This window comes from Onychomys torridus, chromosome 2, assembly GCF_903995425.1.
Source record: "Onychomys torridus chromosome 2, mOncTor1.1, whole genome shotgun sequence".
NCBI lineage: Eukaryota > Metazoa > Chordata > Mammalia > Rodentia > Cricetidae > Onychomys > Onychomys torridus.
Window position 1 is genome coordinate 124,559,195 of NC_050444.1, and position 23,713 is coordinate 124,582,907.

At 46.4% G+C, this 23,713-nt stretch overlaps 1 protein-coding gene across 1 annotated transcript; it reads right to left on the bottom strand.

The window, feature by feature from the left end:
• Positions 1-4,891: 4,891 nt before the first annotated feature.
• Positions 4,892-22,943, bottom strand: Cpt2 (carnitine palmitoyltransferase 2). The gene is made up of 5 exons (XM_036178477.1): positions 22,645-22,943; positions 15,175-15,255; positions 13,297-13,403; positions 7,557-8,861; positions 4,892-5,463 (listed from the first exon to the last, which is right to left on the bottom strand). Exons 1-5 carry the CDS (start codon positions 22,794-22,796, stop codon positions 5,132-5,134), a joined length of 1,977 nt encoding a protein of 658 aa, XP_036034370.1. The 5' UTR covers positions 22,797-22,943; the 3' UTR covers positions 4,892-5,131.
• Positions 22,944-23,713: the final 770 nt, after the last annotated feature.

The window sequence follows — 23,713 nt, forward strand, 5'->3', positions numbered from 1 at the left end:
ATGTCCTCTGGAGCTGGAGTTACAGGCTGTTGTGACCCACCCAATGTGGGTCCTAGGAACCAAACTCAGGTCTTCTGCAAAAGCAATGCATGCTCTTAACTGCTGAGCCGTGCCATCTCTAGTCTGTGCTCTCCACTGCTGAGAGTAGGTAGAAAAAGGCACGCCATCCCCCGGCTGGTTGAGAGGGCTTAAGAAAGGGAGCTGGCAAAACTGGCCACAGCTGAGAATGGTAGGAGGTGCCTACTTTGCCTTTGCTTCAAAGTCTGGCAGCCATGTTGTGTCTACTAAGCACACACCCCCCCCCCCCCCCATGTTCCCTGCTTCTGCAAACTTCTACACCTGACAGCAGGGCTTCCATGCTCCCTCAGGGCAGTCTCTCACCCACTACATCCCAGCCAGTCTACCCTGCAAACAAGCAGGTAGCCCTGGACTGGGGAAGTAGCCTTTCTTGTTTCTAGTCTATACAGCCAGTGTGTGTTAAATCATAACATTAACTACTAAAGGGATGCATCTCTTGGTTCTAGAAGATGAGGAAACCCAAGTAATCATTAAGAAGTAGAGGAAAAATGAAACATTGTGTAGAACAGGTACCATTCAATACCTTTTTAACAAAAACAGGAACAAAGAAACTCTTTAACCAACTAAGAACTAGGAGGAAACCAAGAGCAAGTGTCATGTTTAGTAAGTGACACAGTGCTCTCGAGCTCCACTCAAGGTCAGGGTGGAATGAGGACTTCCTCTGTCATTGCAGTTCATTGTGCGGGTCCCACCAATGTGGTAAAAGAATTCAGTACAAAGTCCGAAGAGTTGACGGTCTGTGCAGAACCAAAGGCATTTCAACACATTAACTAGCAAAACATAAAAAAATGTAAAAAAAAAATGATGCCTTTTCTGATAGCAGCCTAGGGTGGGGTGTCTCTCAGGGACAGAGTACATGCATAAAATGCATGAATCCCTGGGTACACTCTCCAGGACCACAAAGAAATGTAATAGCAAGAAAGTACATCCCTTCCCCAAAGTAACTAGGATTTAATCTCAAATTTGTAACAAAGGAGAATATCATTAAGCTTCACTGAAAGGCAGTAAAGACCTATATTATGATGATGGATAGGAAGACTTGATGTTCAGATACCCATTTTAAAAAAATTATAAGTTTAGTTGAAATTGTAATATCTTCAGCAGAACTTGGGTCAATTCTGAAATCCCTGAGTCACAGACTATGTACCAGATGCCAGTATGTATACAGAGCAGTGGCAGTTAAGTTAGCTCTGTGGTAGCCAAATAGATCAATAAACAGACCCATTGATGTAAAAATAAATGGACAGATGGAGTTGCAGATGAACATGTTAATTCTTAACTCTGTGTGTAGGGACAGATGTTCAGTGAGGGAAGGTGGCACTTGCAGATGTATCCCACTCATGGCTTGTGAGCTCTGGTGTTGGAAACCATGTGGGAGGGGTGGATCACTGGGCTCGGCGTCGGCCTCACTGCAAATCCTGGGCAGGTGCCTCCCATCTTGGGACCCTATTTTCTTCATGTGAAAAATGAGGACAGGTTCAGCTCTGGAGTGTGTTACTCGATGACATTAGTCCAGTGTGTCTGAGCACTCATTACCAGGCCTACTCACTGTACAAGCTGTAAATCAAAGGTAGTTTCAGGAGTCTGGGGAGAAGATAAGGTGGGAGCAGAATATGTGGAGGTCAGAGGACACTTGGCAGGGGTCAGTTCTCTTCTTCCACTATGGGTTTCAGTGATCCATTCAGGTCATCAGGCTTGACAAATGCCATTACCACTGAACCACCATCTTATGAGTCCATTGTTTTAGGTTTGTGTATGGGAGGGACACACGCCCTGATGCATGTGTGGAGGACCCTCGTACCGCCGCAGGCCATGCAGCTTGTCTCAAGGACTGATGTGGTTACATTGCTTTCTCCGCTTCTGCAGCACTCAGACTGACCTCCATCTGCTCCCATATGTCAGCCTCACAAGCCAGGCTGCTGGAGTCTTTAATTGCTTGTTTAAAGCTTTTCCCAATTCTAGCAATTCCAGTGTGGAATAATCTTTGATTATATGATCTTTCACCCTGGACCACTGTTTAGACCCCTGTCTACATGCTGGATCATAGATTTTCCCTTCTCTGTATCAAAGGTCAGACTCGGGGAGTATCTTTTGTTGCTTCTGGGTCACTCCCTCCTTACTGTCACCATATTCCTCCCAGGGGTCCAGGTTTGGGGGTTCCAGGAGGGGCTCTGTATTTCTAGTCCTCTTCCCCTTTTGGCCCCTTAGCCATAGAAAACATCCAGTCAACACCTCCATTTGTCCATCTGTTTCATCCAGGATTCCTGCTGAATCAGGAATGCTAATGCCAAGGCCATGAGACTCCTGTCCCTTTCTCATTGTCACCACACACACACACACACACACACACACACACACACACACACACACACACACACACTCTGGGCTGTTCTCACCCTCCCTCAGATAGATCTTTTATTACTTATAGCAGCTGCTTGTGACCCCCTCCCCCCCTGTGTATTCCCAGGGTTTGCAGTGTCTGCTCTAGATCTCTGGCAGTCCTCAAAACATCTCCATACATCCAGCGAAGACCCTCGCCCCATCAAGCAGGCACAGTACTCCATACCACCTGGAAGAAGCCTGCCATCCTGGGCTTGCCTGCAGTGACAGCTCCTGCCCTGCTGGCCACACCTTAGTTACACATCTCACTATTTTTTGCACTGCCCATGTCTGGGCCACTATTGCCACAAAGCCCTATAGGAAAATACCACCATGTCAAAATTTCCTCCACAAATACCCTGTTTTAGTGAGGGTTTCTATTGCTGTGAAGAGACACCATGACCATGGCAACTCTTACACAGGAAACATTTAATTGAGGTGGCGGCTTACAGTTCAGAGGTTCAGCCCATTATCATGGTAGGGAGCATGGCAGCATGCAGGCAGACATGGTGGTGGCTACATCTTGGACAGAAGGAAACAGGAAGTGGATTGACACTGAGCAAAGCTTAAGCAAAACAGACCTAAAAGCCTGCCCCCACAGTGACACACTTCCTTCAACAAGGCCACACTTCCCAATAGAGCCGCTCCCTATGAGCTTATGGTGGCCAGTTTCATTCAGGCTACCACATACCCCACCCCAATTCCCACACTTCACTTCATCTGCTTGTCTCATTCCTCATATCAGGGACACCATCACTCTTCCCAAACTCATCCACTGTTTGTCATATCCTGCCCACTATGCCAAGGATCACTAAAATGTATTGCCAGGAGGAATGGACGCCACCCTGTCTACCCTTTCTAAGGTCCCAATGGCAAACGGAAGCACAGCTCCACCAAAATTCACTCTGAGGAACCAGTGAGTTTATTCCTTACGGCACACAGGTGAGGGGTACTTGCAGGGGTGGGCACTTCTCCCCTACCCGGCCACCCTGGAAGGCTTTACCCACTAGCAATCAGAGCGTCCCTGGAGCTGCACAGACTGAGCTGCCACCCTACCCCCACCCCACCCAAGTCTTCCCTGGCCCAGAGAAGCCCTGTCTCAACTTCTGGCCCATCTCCCTGCTACCACATGCCCAGCAGCCTTGCTGCCACTGATGGCACCCCAGTCACCATGATGGGCCATACCCTCTCAAACTGAGGGCCAACATAAATCTTTGATTAAGTTGTTTTTTATCACAATGACAAGACAAACAACGAATACACCATCCAAGCCATCATTTTGTCGTGAGTCTAAGAAGACAGGCCAGGGAGAGTGACAACCGCTGTGATAATCAGTGTGCACCCAAGGCACTTCCAGTGCAGGCAGCCTGGACCTAAGCACTGAGTGTGACTTTCAGCCTCACACGACTCCGTGGGAGCATCAGTCTTAGTCAGCCACACTACAGGAGACTTGGTGTTCAGATGGAGTCAGAAGCCCCTAGAGAACAGATGAGACATCACCACAGACAATACAGAGCACCCACCTGCCAGGAACTTTACTGAGTCTCTCACTAAAGAAACTAGAAAGAGGATTAAATGAGGGAGTGAATGAAAAGTGATCTGTGAGGGACCCATATCAGAATCCAAATCTCAGCTGTACCGAGAACTCAATAGGATGCCACTGGAGACAGTAAGATTATATACAGACAAAAGACACACACACACACACACACACACACACACACACACACACACACACACACACACACGACAAATTTCCCCTCTTTCATGTTATAGCAGCATCCTAACAAATGGGAATAAAAGAAAATCAGTGGTCATTTCCCTCAGTGGATATGTTCTCTACTATAAAATATATACATGTGCTGCTACCTTAAGTCATAATCAGCACACAGGCTTCAGCCAGTGAAACACATGCCTATAGAACTGGAATTCCTGGGCTGAAGAGATGGCTCTGAGATTAAGAACATGTACTGTTCTTCCAGAGGACCCAAGTTCAGTTCCTAGCATCCACATCAGAAATCATAACAACCTGCGGCTCCAGTTCCAAAGGATCTGATGCCTCTGGCCTCTGCAGGCATCTGCACTCACATGCACATATCCACATGTGGACACACAAACACACAATTAAAAAAATAAAATACATTTTTTTTAAAAACGAGAAGTTCTCATCTGGCTAAAAAAGAAGAAAATTAAGTAGTCTTCCACGCCATTCGAAGAGCTTCTACTGCAGTGGGCCTGGGTGAAGCAGCTTAGCCCATGCTTAGGAAGGAGTGCTTTCAAACAGGCTGCACCCAGAGATGGGGCAAGCTTACAAACAGGGCCTATGTCACCCCAGCCTGGGCCCCATGGTCACTATGCTACCTGACCATGCTGCTGGATGGAAAGCTCTTTGGGGGATTAGGAAACAAGGTGGGATCAAAAAAGGAATCTCATCTCCAAGCAACAACAGAGCTTTATTTCTGTTTAAACGATAAATACACGAGTTAGTTTTCCAAAAAGGGCTTTAAGCAGAATCTCTCATTGTCTTCAGCTGGAATCTTCCAGCTCACACCTGTAGCACCGGCTGTTCAAACACCTCAGGACTAGTTTTGTTAAGCACAAAATAGTACCTACCGGCTACATGGACACCCATGTTCATGATGAGGAAGAATGGAGGCTTTTACCCACCAAGAAGCTAAGTTTTGATGGCTTTGCCTTCTAAGGTGTCGAACATGTCTTCTAGGCACTTCTGGACACAGTGGAGGAACTCCCGGGCATTGCGTCCTGCATAGGAGGAGACGTTGCAGCCTATCCAGTTGTCATGAACAATGTATGCAATGCCAAAGCCATCAGGGACCACAGGGGCAAAGCCACCAAGGCTCACTGCTGGGCTGCTTAGAGTGCTCGTGGACAGGATGTTGTGGTTTATCTGCTTGTATGCAGGATCCAGGTAGAGCTCAGGTAGGGTGACCCCTCTGGCTAGTGCCAGATACCGTAGAGCAAACATGTGTCGGTCAAAGCCTTGGCCTGTCAGAGACAAAAATGCAAAGACAAAGTCTCAGGATCTCACCAGCTTAGAGAGTATAAGCAAACCCCCCAACCATGGTAGGAACCATTTTCACACAAAAAATGGGAGAAGGGTCTTTTCTAGCCCAGCATGCATGCCTCCAGCTCACCATGCCTAAAACTATATTCTCAGCTGTTAACAGATGGGTTAAACGTGAGCCTAAGATGAAAGCATGATGCTAAAAACACTGATCTGGTACATGCCTATAATCCCTGAACTTGGGAAGCTGAGGCAGGAGGATTGCAAGTTCAAGGATGGCATTGACAATATGGTGAAAACCATGTATTAAAAACAAACAAAAGGGGCTGGAGAGATGGCTCAGCAGTTAAGAGCATCTGACTGCCCCTTCCTGAGTTCCATTCCCAGCAACCACATGGTGGCTCACAACCATCTGTAATGAGATCTGGCGCCCTCTTTTGGCCTGCAGGCATACATACAGGCAGAACACTGTATACATAATAAATAAATAAACTTTAGAGCCGGGCAGTGGTGGCGCACACCTTTAATCCCAGCACTTGGGAGGCAGAGCCAGGTGGATCTCTGTGAGTTCAAGTCCAGCCTGGGCTACCAAGTGAGTTCCAGAAAAGGCACAAAGCTACACAGAAAAACCCTGTCTCGAAAAACCAAAAAAAAAAAAAAAAAAAAAAAAAAAAAAAGGCTGTGAATGGTGGCTTTAATATCCCAACACTCAGAAGCAGGGGCAGGAGGATCTCTGGTCCACATAGCAAGTTTCAGGACAGCCAGGACTACATAGAGAAACCCTGTCTCCAAACAAACAAGGGCTGGAGAGTTGGCCCAGTGGAGAATTTGTTGCTCTTGCAGATGACTCAGGTTCAACTCTCAGAACCCACATGGCAGCTCACAACTGCCTGTAATTCCAGTTCTAGGAGATATGATGCTCTCTTCTGACCTCCACAGGCATTAGGAACGTACATGGTGCACATGCATACATGCAGGCAAAACACTCACACATATAAAATAATAAATCTAAAAAACTTAAACAAACAAAAGACTGAACCAGTCCATCAGAGTCAAGATGGTGTGAGGAAAGATGAAGAGAACATTGAACTTCCCAACTGGAACAAGGCTCAGTGGGTAAGGCCTGGGTTCATTCCTTAACAAAACACACACACACACACACACACACACGCACGCACGCACGCACGCACGCACGCACGCACGCACGCACACGGGGAAAACTCAAAGTTCATGTGTAAAAGACTGACAGGATGGAACAAGTGTAAAGAGCATCTACCCAGGGTTCCGATTGCAGCCTCACTGTGTAACACTGCCCAGGGTTCTGATCGCAGCCTCGCTGTGTAACACTGGACAGTGGCTCAGCTTCAAAATGGAGACGGAATAACTAGGTGTCTCGGTACCTTTTAGTCCCAGGACTCTGTTAGTGCCACATAACAGGACTGGGCTGTGAGATCCTCTCCAGGTCTTGATTTCTATCACAAAGAGTTGAAGAAAAATGACCCTTCAAATTGTGATGAGCGGGCCTGGAGAGATGGCTCAGCAGGTAAGGGCACCGACTGCTCTTCCAGAGGTCCTGTGTTCAATTCCCAGCACCCACATGGTGGCTCACAACAATCTACATGGGATCTGATGCCTCTTTTGGCATGCAGGTGTACATGTAGATAGAGCACTCATATACATAAAATAAATCTTTTTTAAAAAGTTGTGATGAGCTTCTGAGATAACCTATTTACAGACAGCCAACACTGTAGCTGAGGTGAAGGCTTAGAAATCCTAAACTGCCAAAACTGTGTCCATGACCAATAAGGGACAGGGGAAAAATAAAACACCACCACCAACCATTTGTCACAGCTGAAAGTGACCTTAAGTGGGGAGAAAGTTCCCCATAGCTGCTTAGATTCTGATCCCCAGTGACTGCTCTGGCTGTTCAGACATGGCCAGGGTAGGAGAAAAACCATTTGGGGGTAGGGAAGTGGATTAAGCCAAGTGATGGGTAGGGATCAGGTGTGGGTGGAATATTACTGAGGCTCACAGAGGCAACAAGACCCACAGTGTTCTCCCCACCAAGCCTCACCCATGGCTGCTTCTTTGGTCAGCTGGCCATGGTATTTGGAGCACTCAGCCATCATGTGCTGAAGCTCGCCCACGCTGTGCTTGGAGGGCTCCTTGACAAATGCCTCAGAACATCTCTTAGTAAAGATGGAGGCTGGGCGGATGGTCTCAGTACGGCCATGCTTGAAGGCTGCGGTGCTGCAGGATTCATAGGTAGCCACTGTCTGGCCGTACTGTCGCAGGAATGCCATCTGGAAGGCCAGCTGGGCCACTGCATCAGGACTCAGCTTCTGTTTCTTCAAGAATTCCTTGCCACCTCTATGGAACTGAATGGAGTCAATGGTGAGGGTTTTCATGGTGGCATCAAACTTTTCCTTAGCAGTGGTGATCCCAGCCTTTAAAGTATCGCTCAGCTTAAAGCTAAGTTTCTGCACAGACACAGAGGAGTCAATGGCGGCTGGCTGGCTCTGGGGAGAGATGGCAGGGGTCTGGGTGCTGTCTTTGAACACTTCGTTGAAAAACCTAAGCACTGCGACACCATCACCCCATGCATGCTCAAAGTGGATTGCTGCAGTGCCATCCTTGGCTACGATGAGGTTGAAGGACTTATCGAACCAGCGGTTTGTGCCGTCACCATGCAGCATGGAGTGGGACAAGTGGACAATGTCCTTCATCGGGAAGTCATCTAGGCAGAGGCAGAAGACAGCAGAGTCCACTTTCCTCAGGGTTTCCTCGTTGCCACCATGCACCAGCTTCTGTCTGAGCTCTGCCCAGACATCTCGGTTCTCACTGGTCAGATATGCCAGGGGGAACTCGGGCACAGGGCTGCTGTCTGAGAGAATGTACTTTAGATGTGCCTGAATTTCTGAAGGGCTCACAATGTTCCCATCTCGATCAAGGACATCAAAGACATAGAAATTTCCTTTCCTTAGCACCAGGAGGTGTCTGGCCTTGGCATCAGTAAAGAGTTCATCACGACTGGGTTTGGGTAAACGAGTTGAGTTGAAAAGTCGAAAATACTGGGACATATCCAGGGGGTACGCATTGACCAGGTAGGCTCCATACCAGGACAGGGAGGAAGGAACAAAGCGTATGAGTCTCTTGAAGGCGTCGGTGTCACTTTTGGAAGGGTTCAAGTGGAACACTTCTGGCTCAAGAAGGCCAGCCCGAAGTGTCTTCAGAAACCGGACAGCAGAAACAGTCATGTTGGTGGCCCGGGTGAGCTGGTCATTATACTCAGACTTCGGATCTGGATTGAATGCCATGAATGGATTAAAGTTTAAAACAATGGAGTCTCGAGCAGTTAAATACATATCAAACCAGGGACCTGAAAAAGAGAAAATATAAAAGGCTAATGCAATCCCTAAAAACAAAATTTAAGAAAGAAAAGAATTCCAGCTCAGGTGTAGGAAATGATGATGACATCAACTTCAAGAAGGTGATTGTATTGGTTGCCCAACAATTCATGCAGTATTAGCAGGATCACACACTCGTGGTCTTAGACATCTGGACTCTGCTACTTTCAATGATGGTCTGAGGTTCCCCCAGGCTGTAGATGTATCAGTTCTTCTCTTTTTACTACTGAGTAATACTCCGTCATCTGGATATAGTACATTTTGTTTATCCATTCATCAGGTAATGGACAGCTGGACTCTTTTCACCACATAGCTGTGATGATATTCCTATGAACCTTTATATACAAGTTTGTGTGTGGACATATGTTCTCATGTCTTCTTTTATAATTTATTTACATTTATTTTATGTACATTGGTGTAAGGGTTTCGGCTCTCCTGGAACTGGAGTTATAGACAGTTGTGGCTGCCATGTGGGTGCTGGGAATTGAACCCAGGTCCTCTGAAGAGCAGCCACTGAGCCATCTCTCCAGCCTCCTGTTCTCATTAAGGATATACTTAAGCTGGGTAAGGCTCTGCTAAGTCTTTTTTATTTCTTATTTTATTTACTTATTTATTTGAGACAGGGTCTCTCTATGTAGCCCTAACTGTTCTGTAATTCACTATGTAGACCAGGCTGGCCTTGAATTTACAGGGATTGGTGTGTCTCTGTCTCCTAAGTGCTGAGATTAAAAGTGTGTGCCACCATGCCTGGCTTCTGCTAAGCCTTTTGAGGAATACTCACAAACTCTATGTTGCTGCAAGCTGAAAAAAAAATATGAAATAGGAATTCAGCTGATTATGATAAAGCTATACCTGGAGGAGTTAAGCACTCTTCCAGAGGGTGAGGCCAAGGCTCAAGGAGTCTTGGTAATATTAGCTTTGATTATCAGCCGTTTCCTGCTAGGAATTTCTCATGTGCTATTGTAGCTTTTCCATTATTCATTGGGCACAATTTCTTCCCCTATACAGTTAAAGTATTCGTATAACCTTCTTCAACTGTGCTACACCAGACACAGTCAAGACCCCTAATTTCAGGCTTTTCTGTAAATATCGTCATTAGCAGCATCTGGCCAGGACATTCCCCAGACAGACGAAAATATCTTATCTGAGATACCTCACAGATTCTCTAAGAACAGACTTAAGCATCCAGACTATCTGTGGGAGAAGGCCTGATAGATGTGCTAATTAAGCTTAACTTTCTCCTTTCCAAAGTCTTATCTCTAGTTTTAGAATCTACCTTTAACAATTAACTCAGAACTAAAGGGTTTTTACTTACAGGTCCATCTAGCTGTGCCGGAAGTTGCCTAGCCAAGTTGCCTAGCAACCAAGTACATTTTCCCCACCCTGCCAGAAACAGCGGGAGCAGAGATAGCTTGGAGAGATAAGGGCCAAAGAGATAAAAGGCAGTTTTACTTTCAAAGACAAGAAAAAAAGAGAATGGAAGAACTAGATGGGAAGAACTAGATTGGAGGGCTAGAAGAGAGAATCAGAGGAAAGAGAGAACCAGAAGAACAAGGCAGTGGATGGAAGATGAGGAAGAACAGGATGAGGGAGGAGATGGGAGAAGAGCTAAGATGGAAAAGAACTAGATGGATAAGAACCTGGATGGGGCAGAACTAGATGAAGGAAATAAGACAGTACTTAGCAGATAAATGTAGAGGGAATCAGGCAAATAAGGAGCTAGGCATGAGAGCAGACTAGAAGCTGTGTAGAGACGGAACTAACTCAGAAGAAGAAAGTGAATGGACTAAAGAATTTCGTGTATGTAGATTTATTAGTGAACCCCTCAGATTAATCCGCTGCCAGTAACGTCTCTTCTGGAACTCTGGGTGAAGGCTATTGAGGGGCTGGACCCCAATAGCTTTCTTTACTACATGAAAGGTCCAATTTCCACACCTTCAAAAGCAACTATTGGCTGGGCAGTGGTGGCTGGCACACGCCTTTAATACTAGTACTTGGAAGGCAGAGGAAGGTGGATCTCTGCGTGTTCGAGGCCAGCCTGGTCTACAGAGCTAGTTCTAGGACCCATGTTGTAGTGGAGAACCAACTCCTACAAGCTGTCCTCTGGTATCTGCATGTGCATGTGCGCACACACACACACAAAGTAAATATTAAAACAAATTTAAATACTAACCGAAAAGAATTGGTGGAGCAGAGAGGAGAAGTGGGGAGCAGAGACCAGGCATTAGAATTTCAGTAGGAAAATTGAAATATAAAATAAATTGGCAAAACAAAAGAATAAGAAATGAAAAATATGAGAGGGACAAGGAAAGGAGAGGTCTAGGCTCAGAACATGTACATCCAAATCAGCACAGAAAGAGGGAGAACTGTAAACAGAAGAGAAGAAATGAAATACATAAAACAACACATTATCCCCAAACAGAAGAACCTGAGTTTCCATAAGAGGTTTGAGTCAGTGACACAGCAAAGATGAGTAGGAACGGACATACACTGAAGTACGTTACCCCAGCCGGGCGTGGTGGCGCACGCCTTTGATCCCAGCACTCAGAAGGCAGAGGCAGGTGGATCTCTGTGAGTTTGAGGCCAGCCTGGTCTACAGAGTGAGTTCCAGGACAGCCAGGGCTACACAGAGAAACCCTGCCTCAAGAAGAAAAAAAAAAAAAGAAGGGAAGGAAGGAAGGGAGGGAGGGAGGGAGGGACGGAGGAAGGAAGGAAGGGAGGGAAAGAAGAAAAAAAAACACTAAAGGATGAGACCGTTGTTAAGCAGAGAAAATGAGAAGTTGGTAAAGGAGAGACAATCCTAGTGGACCACCTGACTCAGACAGCATCGGCGTGTATAGGACTGTGCCACTATGGACACTAGAGACAGAGCTGACCAAAACTGTAACTCTACTGTGCAAATGAGGGAATGGGAGCACGTGGTGTGAAAAGACCGCTGGAGTCTAACCTTTGCTAATGCCATGTCAAAATAAAAGGAAGTATTATAAGTATATACTTTAGAGGTCTAAGGACCTGAAGAATTAAAGCTGGGTGTGGTGGTATCCAGTCCTCAGGAGGCAGAGGTAAGGGGATAAGTCCAAGGCCAGCTTGGGTTACATCCTGTGTCAATAAATAAATCGTCAAGTGAAAAGCGCAAAATTAGGGAGAGTCAGGCAACTGCTGTTTATCCAATAAGTCTTATAGTACAATTGGATTTTTAAAAATGTATATGCATGTGAGTTTGCATTAGTGTATGTGCACCACATGTGTGCAGGAACCCCCAAAGGCCAGAAGAATGGGTTGGATCCCCTGGAGTTACAAGCAGTTGTGAGCTTGGTAACGAACGGTAACCAAACCCGGTTTCTCTCCAAGAGGAGGAGGAGCTCTTCACTGCTGAGCCATCTCTCTAGTCTCCTGTTTGGGTCTTTAAACTGTATGTGCAATAGATAAATTATAAACTGTGGGCCAGGAAAATGGCTCAGAGGGAGAATGTGCTTACTGTCAAGCTGACAATCTAAATTTGGCCCTAGGAGCCCACATGGTAGGAGGAGAGAACTCACTTCTGTAATCTGGCCTCTCACCTCGACATGCATGCTGGGACACATGAACCCCCACCAAAAATCAATAGATGTATAATTTTTAAGAAACTATATTATGATAGGTACAGTTATAATCCTGGGTACTCGAAGTAGAGGCCAATCTGGATTACAAAAGGGAGACCCCCATCTCAAAAACAATAAAGTTCTTTGTTTGTTTCTTGAGACAGGGTTTCTCTGTGTAGCCCTGGCTGTCCTGGAACTAGCTCTGTAGATCAGACTGGCCTTGCACTCACAGAGATCCACCTGCCTCTGCCTCCCAAGTGCTGGGATTAAAGGTGTACTCTACCACCACCCAGTCAATAAAACACTTTTTAATTAAACAAACAAAACCCCCTAAATTTTAAAAAACTGTAAGGGGGGTGGATGCCACTAACTCTAGACAGAAGACCAGAGAACTGAGTTTCACAGACCAGCTGCTCTACCTGGATCACAAAGGAAGTATCTGCCAGTAACAAACTGTAAATGAGAACAACATAGACAAACGACTGACCGAGACTGAGTTCAGGACGCAAGATGCAGGCAGGTCGGGTGAAGCACGGTGTGCATCAGAGCGGCACATGAGATGAGGATTAGGCTTCGGGGGACAGGTGGGCCAGTGAAGGACAGAATGACACTCAAGACAACGGGACTGACTCTCTCATCTTTTCCAGATAGAAGAACCAGTTAAGTTCTGCTTCAACCCCGTGTGCAGTGAAGGTGAGCCACTGGTCTTGGATTCCAGGCCACGCCTTCTTAAGCGCAGGGATTCACAGGGGCTCCCACCATGTACTTCAGGAAGTGGAGGAGCTGAGAAGATGCTACTGGGGAACAATGGAGCCCGCCATCCTACCTGAGATGTAGCTGGTGTGCTTATTCTGCTTATCCTGAGCAAGCAGGTGCTCATGCAGTTCCTTCCCGATGCCACTTTCAAAACTCTTACAAAATGCCTCTGTTTTCCTGGAATGTTCAAGAACAGAGAGATAAAACCGGGGGTCGGAGGATGGGGGTGGGGGATACATGATTTTCAGGTGAACCTGGAATTCACACTCTAGGTCCCCAACATACACACACACACACACACACACACACACACACACACACACACACACAAACAAATACTTCTGCCCCCTCTCCCTTGTCCCCTTTCCCTCATCCTCTATCTCCTGTCTTGGTCTCTTATTCCCTGCTCTTTGTCCCTCTGGGGCAAATAAATCTCCTTGGTGCTAAGAACTTGGCCTCAGGGGTCCTGAGCTGATACTTTTCCTTTCAAAATGTACCTCACAAAGCCACCTGTCCACAAGGAGGTTGTTTGGCATGGAGAAAAGCTTTGAAGTCAGAAGGGACCAAGTTTGAACCCTACCTCTGCCACATTCAAACTGGGTGACTTTGGACAAGTTACCTAATCTCTCCAGATTTCAGTTTCTACATCTATAAAAGAGAGCTAATAATGCCATCTCAAGGATTTAAAAACGTAACACTAAGGACTTAGGACAGAGGAAAGCACCAGGCAGTAACTGGAAGCCAGGGCTTTGTTGCCACGTTAAGAGGAACTGTAGGTGATTATTTCAAAGCAGAGGCTAGACTAGGAGCAGTTCATTTGTTCTTTGCCTGTGCAGTGAAGGACTCCACGACTCTCATGACATTACTAGCAATCTGTATAGAAACTTCCCAGTATGGGAAACAGCACCGGTTATACTAGGCTACAGGCTTTGATGCAATCCACATTCTGATAATGCCCAATGTTCTCTTCAGAGTCCGTGCTATGCTGGTTTCTTAAGAATACTCTAACAAGTACCACAAACACAATATAGCTTAAAACAATAGGACTTTACCATTCCTGTTGGGGTATACCTCTGATCCCAGCACTCTGGAGGCAGAGGCAGGCAGACCTCTGTGAGTTCAAGGCCAGCCTGGTCTACACAGTGAGTTCAGGACTTCCAATGCTACGTACCAAGATCTTTACTCAAACAACAACAAAAACAAACCAACACAAAACCCCAAGGTTTTATTCTCTGGGAATCATGGAGGCTCGAAGCACAAAACCACATGACAACAAGATGGTGTTCTCTGTGCAGACCATGGAACAGAATCTGTTCCATGCCCTTCTCTTGGCTTCTGGTGTTTGGAACAATCCTCGGTGTTCCTGGCCTGTGGACACAACACTCCAGTCTCTACCTGAGTTCTTCATGGCTGTCATTGGCTCTCTTCTTACAAGACATCAGTTGTGTTGGATTAGGGACTTGCCCAATCCCAGGAGAACCTCATTTAAACTAATTACATCTTCAACAACCTGATTTCCATATAAGGTTACATTCTGAAGTTCTAAAAGGGCATGTTTGGGGCACAGTGTCTAGTCTGGTTAACATCTTCAGAAGCAGGCTCTGGTCTGCCATATAATCTTTTATGGACCTTCCTCCCCGGCATACAGGCCTCTTGAATATGACCAGTACTAGCCAGCCTTGCAGATATGCCTGCCAAGACAAAGCACAAACATGCCACTAGTCTTATAAACCATCCTGGTGAGTCTAGTTAGAGGGCTCTCACCCCAGCTTGATTAGTCCTTTGTGAATGGAGACCCAATTCCCGAACTTGCACAAATATAAACCAGTTCTAGGTTCTGGAGGCCTTGTCAGGCCACAGACAGCCCTTGAAGTTTGGTCTGTGACCACTATTTGCCTCCCTTGAACCCTGCCTGCTAGCAATGGTCTCCAGGATTCTCAGTGTTTACCTGAATTGGCTATCATCCAGGAGAGGTTTCTGTGCACTGAGGTATCGCCTCATGGTGTCTTCAAGTTTGGGGATGGGCAGCCTGCGGGGAGAGCAAGGTCAGTGTGAGGCTCACAGTATGGGAAGATGCCAAGAAGCTTTACAAATCAAACTAGTAAACTAACTGCTGGGTAATTCATTCCCCCAAAAACAAACAAACAAACAAACGAAAAGGAAAAGCCAGTAACAAGTCAGAACTGATGGACGGGCTTGGACATAGGTTAGTGGTAGAGCACTTCCCTAGCATGCATGAGGTCCTAGGTTGATTCTTTGCTCCACAGTAAAAAAAAAAAAAAAAAAAAATGAGTAATAACAATCAGAACTGATGAATTACTGTTGCATCAACGGTTAAATCTATTCTAAGTAAAATTATTATAAAATATTTTAACGATAATAATAGATTCAATATGGGAAAACAGAGGCTACTGCAAGCATTCTTGTTTCCCGGCCACAGCTTCAGTAATTGCTAACCCTGTACAGCACAAAGTCCTACCCTTCGACTGAACAGACGTTCCTCACCACCCAGGATGCAAGGGAAAAAGGTCTATTTGTAAGACATTCTTGTGCATTTTACAAAAGAGAATCACATAAGAGTGAAACAAAGCTGGGCGTGGTGGTGCATGCTTTTAATCCCAGTACCTGGGAGGCAGAGGTAGGCAGATCTTTGAGTTCAAGGCTAATCTGGTCTATATGAGAGTGTTCCAGGACAACCAAAGTGACAGATAGAATCCCTATCTCAGCTCAATATGGAGGCTACAATTGAAAGATAGAAGCTGACCACTAGGTGATGCCCAACACTAACATCCGATCAGGAATCACCAGGCAGACCCATGTGCTCAAACACCAGCAAGGGCACCCACTGCAGCAGATTCCCCAGTGGTGGTGATGGTGGTGAGCACACTGGTCCAATGGCGAAATGAACAGCAGACAGCATGGCCTCTTCTCTGCCATTTCTATAGTTTTACTGTAAAGTACACACCCTGATATTAACACAATAATAACTTACTTTTCTTCTACCATGATGAAATTAACAGTTACATGAAAAATACTGAACTGTATCAGTCATTCGGGAAAACTGACCCATTGACCCATTATCCACAAAGCATAGCTCAGTTTATGATATACTATATTGCATCCATTTATTTTTGAATGCATGTTTACCTACAACTTGATAATAAAAGTAAGTACAAATTATTTATAGCCATTATGAACTTACATACTCCAAGTAACCAACCATTCAGGACACTTAAGCCCCATTGACTTATACAGGAAGTTCCAAATACCACCTCAGCAATCTCATAATTATAAATTTTATTACTTACATTTCTTAGACTCTAACACCAAGGGGATTAAGGAAAGTTTTTCCTTCTTTTTAAGGAAAACCCTAAATCAGAGACGGCAACCATTTGTTAAAAACAGCTCTTAATAAAAACTTCTTGCCGGGCGGTAGTGGTGCATGTCTTTAATCCCAGCACTCCAGAGGCAGAGCAATGCGGATATCTGTGAGTTCGAGGGCAGCCTGGTCTACAGAGTGAGATCCAGGACAGGCACCAAAACAATACAGAGAAACTCTGTCTCGAAAAAAAAACAAAAAACAAAAAAACTTGTCAATGATCAGTTCTGGCCTGAGTGAACTTTTTCTGAAATAAGGACATTTTCAGAGTAATGACTTTGTTTTGAGTTACTAATTCAGGGGTTTTCTGTTGCTCTGATGAAAGTCCTAAGCAAAATGACTTAGGGGAGGAGAGGCTTGTTTAGGCTCACCCCAGGAGAGCTCCTGGAACAGACCTTCAGTTGTAGCACCTGTTGGGTTCTGTATAAACACTCCCTGCAGTTTCCAGCTGCATCCAGCTTGGCATCCAGCTGGCAGCAGGACATCAATGAGTATGAATCCATGAAAATTCTTATAGAGAAGGCCCTTTCCACTCGTAATTCTTCCTGTGGAATTTCTTCTCTGATCACTACTGGTACATGAGTCAACACAGAGAAGGCTTTTGATAAACTTATGTTGGGTGAATTAGCTTATTACTTTCTCTCCTACCCAGCCTTAGTCTGTTTTAGGCTGTCACAACAATACAAGGTGACGTCATTTACAAATAGAAACTTCTCATGCTCTGGAGGCTGGGGAGTCTGAGAAGGCTAGACTTTCCTTACTTATTATTTAGAGTCAGGGTCTCACCATGTAGCTCTAGGTAGCCTAGAACTCACAGAGATCCACCTGCCTCTGCCTCCCAAGTGCTGGGATTAAAGGTGTGGGCCACCTCACCTGGCAGAAAACTAGACTCTTGAAGGCCATCTTGTGACCACAACAGGACAGAGGTAGCAGCACATGGGCCATCGAAGGCCAAACTTGCTTCGTTGTTGTTTGGGGGACAAGGTCATGCTATAAAACCCAGGTTGGCCTAGAACTCATGACAATCCCCCTGCCTCAGCCTCCCAAGTGCTGAAGTTACAGAGGTGAGTCACTGTGCCAGTTCAAATGCTATTGTAACAGTTACTCTCTCAATATTAGCCTGCTCCCAGGAAGAAGAACCCACTCTCCCGGTTTTTCTTCTATTAAATTCAGTGGCAGGAGCCAGCAAGGGAGCTCAGTGAGTAAAGGCATTCACCACCAAGCCCAATGTCATGAGTTGTATCCCCATGGACCCACATGGTGAAAGAAAGCCTGCAATTTATCCTCTGACCTCCACACATCCACCACAGCACGGGAATGCCCATACAACACATGCGTGCTCTTGAGTACACACACGTACACACACACACACACACACACACACACACACACAAATAAGAAGTTCTATTTTTCAATTTAATGGCAGTTCTTACTTTCTTACTGATTTTCCCCCTCATCAGATTGTGAGACCATTAATGGAACAGTTAGAAACCCTCTCCTTAGCCCATGGGTTCTGACACCGTAATCTGTGTTTCTTCCCTCCTCTCCCCTCACCCTAAACATCCCTGTCTTCTCAGGACTGTCTATGTTCTAACAGTTGATTATTCTAATTGGACCAGTTCAACCTTTCCAGATTCCTCCAAGCAGGAAATAGGGGTGAAACTGGAGCAGCATGATCCTGTCGACTCTGTTTATTCTCATTAGAGACAGTATGGCATGCTGGAAAATGTACGGATGCTGCCATCTGACAACCCTGAGTTCAAACATTAAGTCTCCCTCCAGAAGGAAGGTCAAGGGTTAAAGTGATGTCAGGCAGGGTGAGAGGTGTCGAATTAATGACAGGGTTTGATAGGAAAGGATGAGGAAATGAATTTGACAGTGGTGATGGGTGGACAATGCTATGAACACGCTAAAAATTATATATGTGCAAACAGTGAATTCTGGGATGGCAAGATGGCTCAATAAGTAAAGTGCTTCCTAACAAGCTTGAGGACCAGAGTTTGAGCCCCAGAACCCACTTACAAAAAGAAGAAGCCAGGTGTGGCAGCACAGGTATAATTCCTGCACTAGATGTAGCTGGAGACCAGATGCTTGGGACTAGCAGACCAGCCAGCCTAGACTACTATCTGGTATAATGACTGTTTTTAATTATCTGTCAACTTGACACATTCTACAATCACAGGGGGTAATTTCAATGAGGAATTGTCTGAGTTGGGCTGGCCTGCAGGCACATCTGTGAGGAATTTTCTTAGTTGGGTTCAGTGAGGTGGGAAGACCCACCCCAAATGTGGGCTTTTGGCCTCCTGGCCAGACCTTAGGAGACCCAGTGAAAGCCAGTGAGACACAACGTCTTGGAATTTCTAGCAACGGGCAATCTTCATTAGCTGAGGTCACCAAGAGATGTGGGTGTGAGCTGTGTCTCGTGTGCCGGCTCCCTTCCGACAACCCTGAGGGAAAACCTGCTTGAGAATGAAGTCACACACACGAAGAGATCAGCAGGAAGGCACAACAGCATCCATGAGGATTCGGGAAGCCTGTGTGTGCTCACAGATCTCAAGCTACTTGGACCAGTTTAACTGGATTTCTGCAACATGTACAGAGACCCTTATAACAATCTTCTTTTTACAGAGTGTTCACCAACCAGTCTTCCAACAACAAGGTCAAGGCAGAGAGCACCTGATCTCTATGAACCACCCTGGTTTCTCCCACGCTGCTCAGAAACCCCAGAAGTGGCTGCCAGTATACAGCAGTCCCTTTGGCTCCTATGTGTGACTCACCAGGCCTCAAAAGAGGGAGAGCCAGGGTCTGGAGAGGCACTCACAGCAATTTCATCTTAACCACATGTTTTCCTGTTCCACCCTACCCCCATCTAAATAGTTGTTATTAGTTGCCCTAATAAAGGTGTAGGGAAAATGCTAAGCGGATTTACCTCCTGTGTAAGCTACTGAGTCACCTGCTTTCATACCCAGTCTGCCTCCCAACAGCAGAGACTTTGGCATTCTTCCTGCAAGAAGACAGCTAAAATGCCTTCCCTGTCTCCAGAACCTAGTTAGAATTGGGATAGTGGTATAGTGTTCACAAGAGTCATTTGGGAATAAAGTTATTCTGGAAGTCAAGAGGACTGGTGCTGTGGAATAATCCTCTTGGTCAATGTAAAGATTTGTCACTAGAATTGGTTTAATAAAAGGCTGATTGGCCAGTAACCAGGCAGAGGTATAGGCAGGGCAACCAAACTAAGGATGATGGGAAGGAGAAGGGTGAAGTCAGAGAGTTGCCAGAAAATGCAGAGAAGCAAGATGAGAATACTGTACTGAGAAAAGGTACCAAGCCACATGACTAAACATAGATAAGAATTATGGGTTAATTTAAGTGTAAGAGTTAGCTAGTAACAAGCCCAAGCTATTGGCCGAGCATTTATAATTCATATTCAGCATCTGAGTCAGTTATCTGGGACCAAGCAGTTGGACAGGAAATGCCTGTTTACATACTGGCCTAAAAGACATGTCTTTGGGGCTCACAAATTAGTTTCTACCTGTTACCCTAGTGGCCAGGTAAACTCTGCCTTTCTGCCCATTCTGTTTTGAGCATGTGCTATCACTGGAGGTGATTAAAAGAAAAGCAACAGAAAACTGGCATTTATTATGGATCCACTATAGATCAACTATGACTCCCCATGAGTTCTCTCCCTGCTAAACATTCCAGCCCCATCCCAACAAGGTCTGAATGGTGAAGCTTTGTGCTAACACCTGCTGCAAGCCTCTCAACCTCTGTGTAAATACTGAGCGCCCTTTCCTGGTGTGCAGCTCTGGCCCTCCTCTCACCTGGGAAATGTCTGATTCCAGCTCAGTGTCATCACTTCTGTAAGGCTTCCCTCACTTATGCAGACACTGACGCTCACACAATGCAACAGTTCTCTTCTGGTACACTTTAGACATGCATCTGATGTCTGTTTACCAGTTACAGTGCTTGTGGATGCCTACTGAGTGCCAACTCACCCAGGCTCTGCACAAGGGCTTTGTACTGGTGTGTTTAATTCTAATTACTCTCTCTGGATCTGGAGTTACAGGCAGTTGGGAGATGCTGCATGTGGGTGCTAGGAGGTGAACTTGGGTCCCGTTTCTCTAGACCCCAGTTATAGACATCTTAGCATATACAGGAACAACAAAACCCACAACTTAAAAAACAAAACAAGCCAATGATAATTCAAGGGCTCCTACAAGTAAGAGTCCAAAGCCAATGTGGCTAAAAGGAAGCAGTGATAAGAGGAACAGATCAGGAAGTGACAATGATTTGTCCCCATCCCTGGCATCTTATCTCAAGTACCTCCTAATAGTCCAAAGAGCTGTGTGTTGCCATTCACCTCACAGATGACTGTAGCTCTTTAAATGTGCGAAACTATAACTCTAGTGGCAGACACTGAAACTAAGTTCTACTGAACACCAAGGTCAGGGCTCCTTGCCAAGTGTGACATCAATATGAGTATCCAAGAGAATATATTTTACTAGCCCAGAACTGCTGATGCAGAAAGTATCTAACTCCCACTTCTAGATGATGCACGGGGAAATTTGGCTGCTCCATGGGGGGAGTACAGTAGTAATGCATTTTTTTTTTTGCAGGGGGGGGGAGTGGTTTTTTTGCTTTCAAGGCAGGGTCTCACTATGTACCTCTGGCTGTCCTGGAACTCATTATATAGAACAGGCTGGCCTTGAACTCAGCCTGCCTCCACCTTCTGGGTGCTAGGATTAAAGGCACTGACCACTACACCTGACTAGTAATACTGTTTCTACTTCCAGATCTTACAGATGTTTGTGCTGTGGATGGGACTAAATTATCTTGAATATTCATTCTTACAGGTTCCCAATTCTAAACTGCCAACAGTCCATCTGATCTTAAACCTGGGTAAGGCTGAGGCTTGCCTCAAAGTCAGAACCATCTGACTCAGCAAATATAAACAGGCTTTCCCAAGTCCTCACCTTTCCCCTACATACTGGTGCAGCTCACTCAGGCTGTCAGGAGCGGCTAGGTTACACCCTCTCCCCCATAATTACAAAACCCCTTTTCTTTCCCCCTGCTGAATTCGGATAACCTCACTGCAGTTTGCCTTACATGTCTGCACACTCACGTTCTTGCTGAGAAATAAATGTTCTTGCTGAGAAGGCAGGGTGGGCAGATGACACTGGGTTAAATAACTGCTGGATGTGGAGGAAAATGCAAACCCTTCGGCTGGGAATAGTTCCTTGGTACAATGTCTGTCTTTCCCTGGATGGAGCAGGAAGCCCTGACCTCCAGCTCCTGGACAGGAGGATCCCTGGAGGCTGGACCAGAAGGATAGTGAGAAGGGATTCTGAGACAGGTTTAGAGTTTGGTTTGGGAAATAAACAGTGAGCCCGGAAAAGACAGTTTAGGCTTGGTTCAGAGTGAAGGTACTTTCTATTATTGGAGATCTGGCAACCCAGATCAAAGCTGAGAGATCAAAAAGGAAACTAGACGCCAGATTTAAGGAAGTATTGGCCATAGGGGAGAGGGACATTTCTTAGGGCTGTTTTGGGAGGTCAGATAGTCCGGGTGAGGTGCCGGGGGCCACCCGAAGGGGTGCTGAGGAAGGTGGAGGGGATGAAAAGTTTCTAGCTTAGAGCTGATCCCAGACGTTAAGATGGGGAGTGGAACTTGATAAAGGGGTGCTTGCAGCAACGGATGAGGCACTAACAGAGCAGGATACTGGAAGAGGAGTGGGCTGAGAGGTCTCAGCAAGTGGCAAAGAAAGTGAAGGGTGGAAACTGACCTGAGGATGGCCGGCGCTAGCCACTGGCTACCCGCGTTGGAAGTGGTTAAGTGTGAGAGGCTCAGGATAGCTGTCCGAAAATCAAATGGACAGGGAGTCTGTAGGACTCAAGATGAAACTTGTAGATGGGAGGGTTACGGAGGGGAGCTTAAGGTTTCTGAGTCTGGAACGCGGCTGCCTATAGGGCGGGAGGTCGCGGGGTTGGCGGACGACGAGGAGCTCAGTGCAAGTCCTAAGTGCCAGGAGGCTGGGCTCACCTTGGCAGGCTATCCTGGTAGTGCATGGTGGGCACGATGCTGTGCTGTAGGTACTCGTCGAGCCCGGAGCTGGCACTCATGGGCCGACTAGAGGCTCCCAAAACATGCGCGGGGCCCCGGGGCCAGGCGCGCAGCAGCAGGCGCGGCATCATCGTCCCGGGCGGCAACGGCGGCTCGGGAACGCGGCGGCTGAGGGAGTTCCCCAAGCAGGAAGGCCGCTGCCCTCAAGGCCGGGGACACCGTGTCAGGGACTTAACGTCCAGCTCATCTCGGCCCACAAGGGCACTTCCGGGCACAGACAGGAGGCGGCCCCGCCCACACTCGGCCCTCTCCCAGAACCCGCCCACATCCCGGCCACGCCCACGAGCGGGCCACGCCCACTGTGGCCGGAAGCGGTCTCTAAACGGTAAGTCCGGCTTCTTGTCCCGGGGCAACTGGGAGTACAATTCTGAAGCTGTCCTCCTTTCCCTTCACAGAACTAGATAGAAATCAGAGCCAGAGAAAAGAAACGCTGAAACCTGGCATCTATCAAGGCTTGGTCACCAGAGACCGAGAACATTTCAAACTTCTATGTCTTCTAAGGAAAGAACACGATCAACATTCTCCCCACGGTTCCAGATTTACCGAACAATAGGCATACTTATTTCACCAATATAATTTGGTAATGTTTCGCTCATACTAGGTCCAGGTGGCGTTCCCCAAGCTTGAAGTCTTCAAAGTGAGTGGCTTCGGAATTCTGCTCAACTGCCCTGCCCGCTCCGCTGAGCAGTGTTTTAGAAACTATATAGTCGCGCATTGGGAGTACATACATGCCTATCTATAATCTGCAGGAGCGGCAGTGGCAGAAAGTTAAGAGTTCTAGGCTACATTCAGCTACATAGCGAGTTTCAAGCCATCCTGGGCTACATGAGACCCTGTATTAAAGCAAACAGAAGGGAGGGAAAAGCTCGAATTTTTCAAAGGAAAAACAAAACAAAACAAAACAAACAAACAAACAAACAAAAAACAGGCTCCCTACCAAGAGGAAACCCTTGTCCTCTGGCTCTGAGTGTCTTCTAGGCTCAGTCTG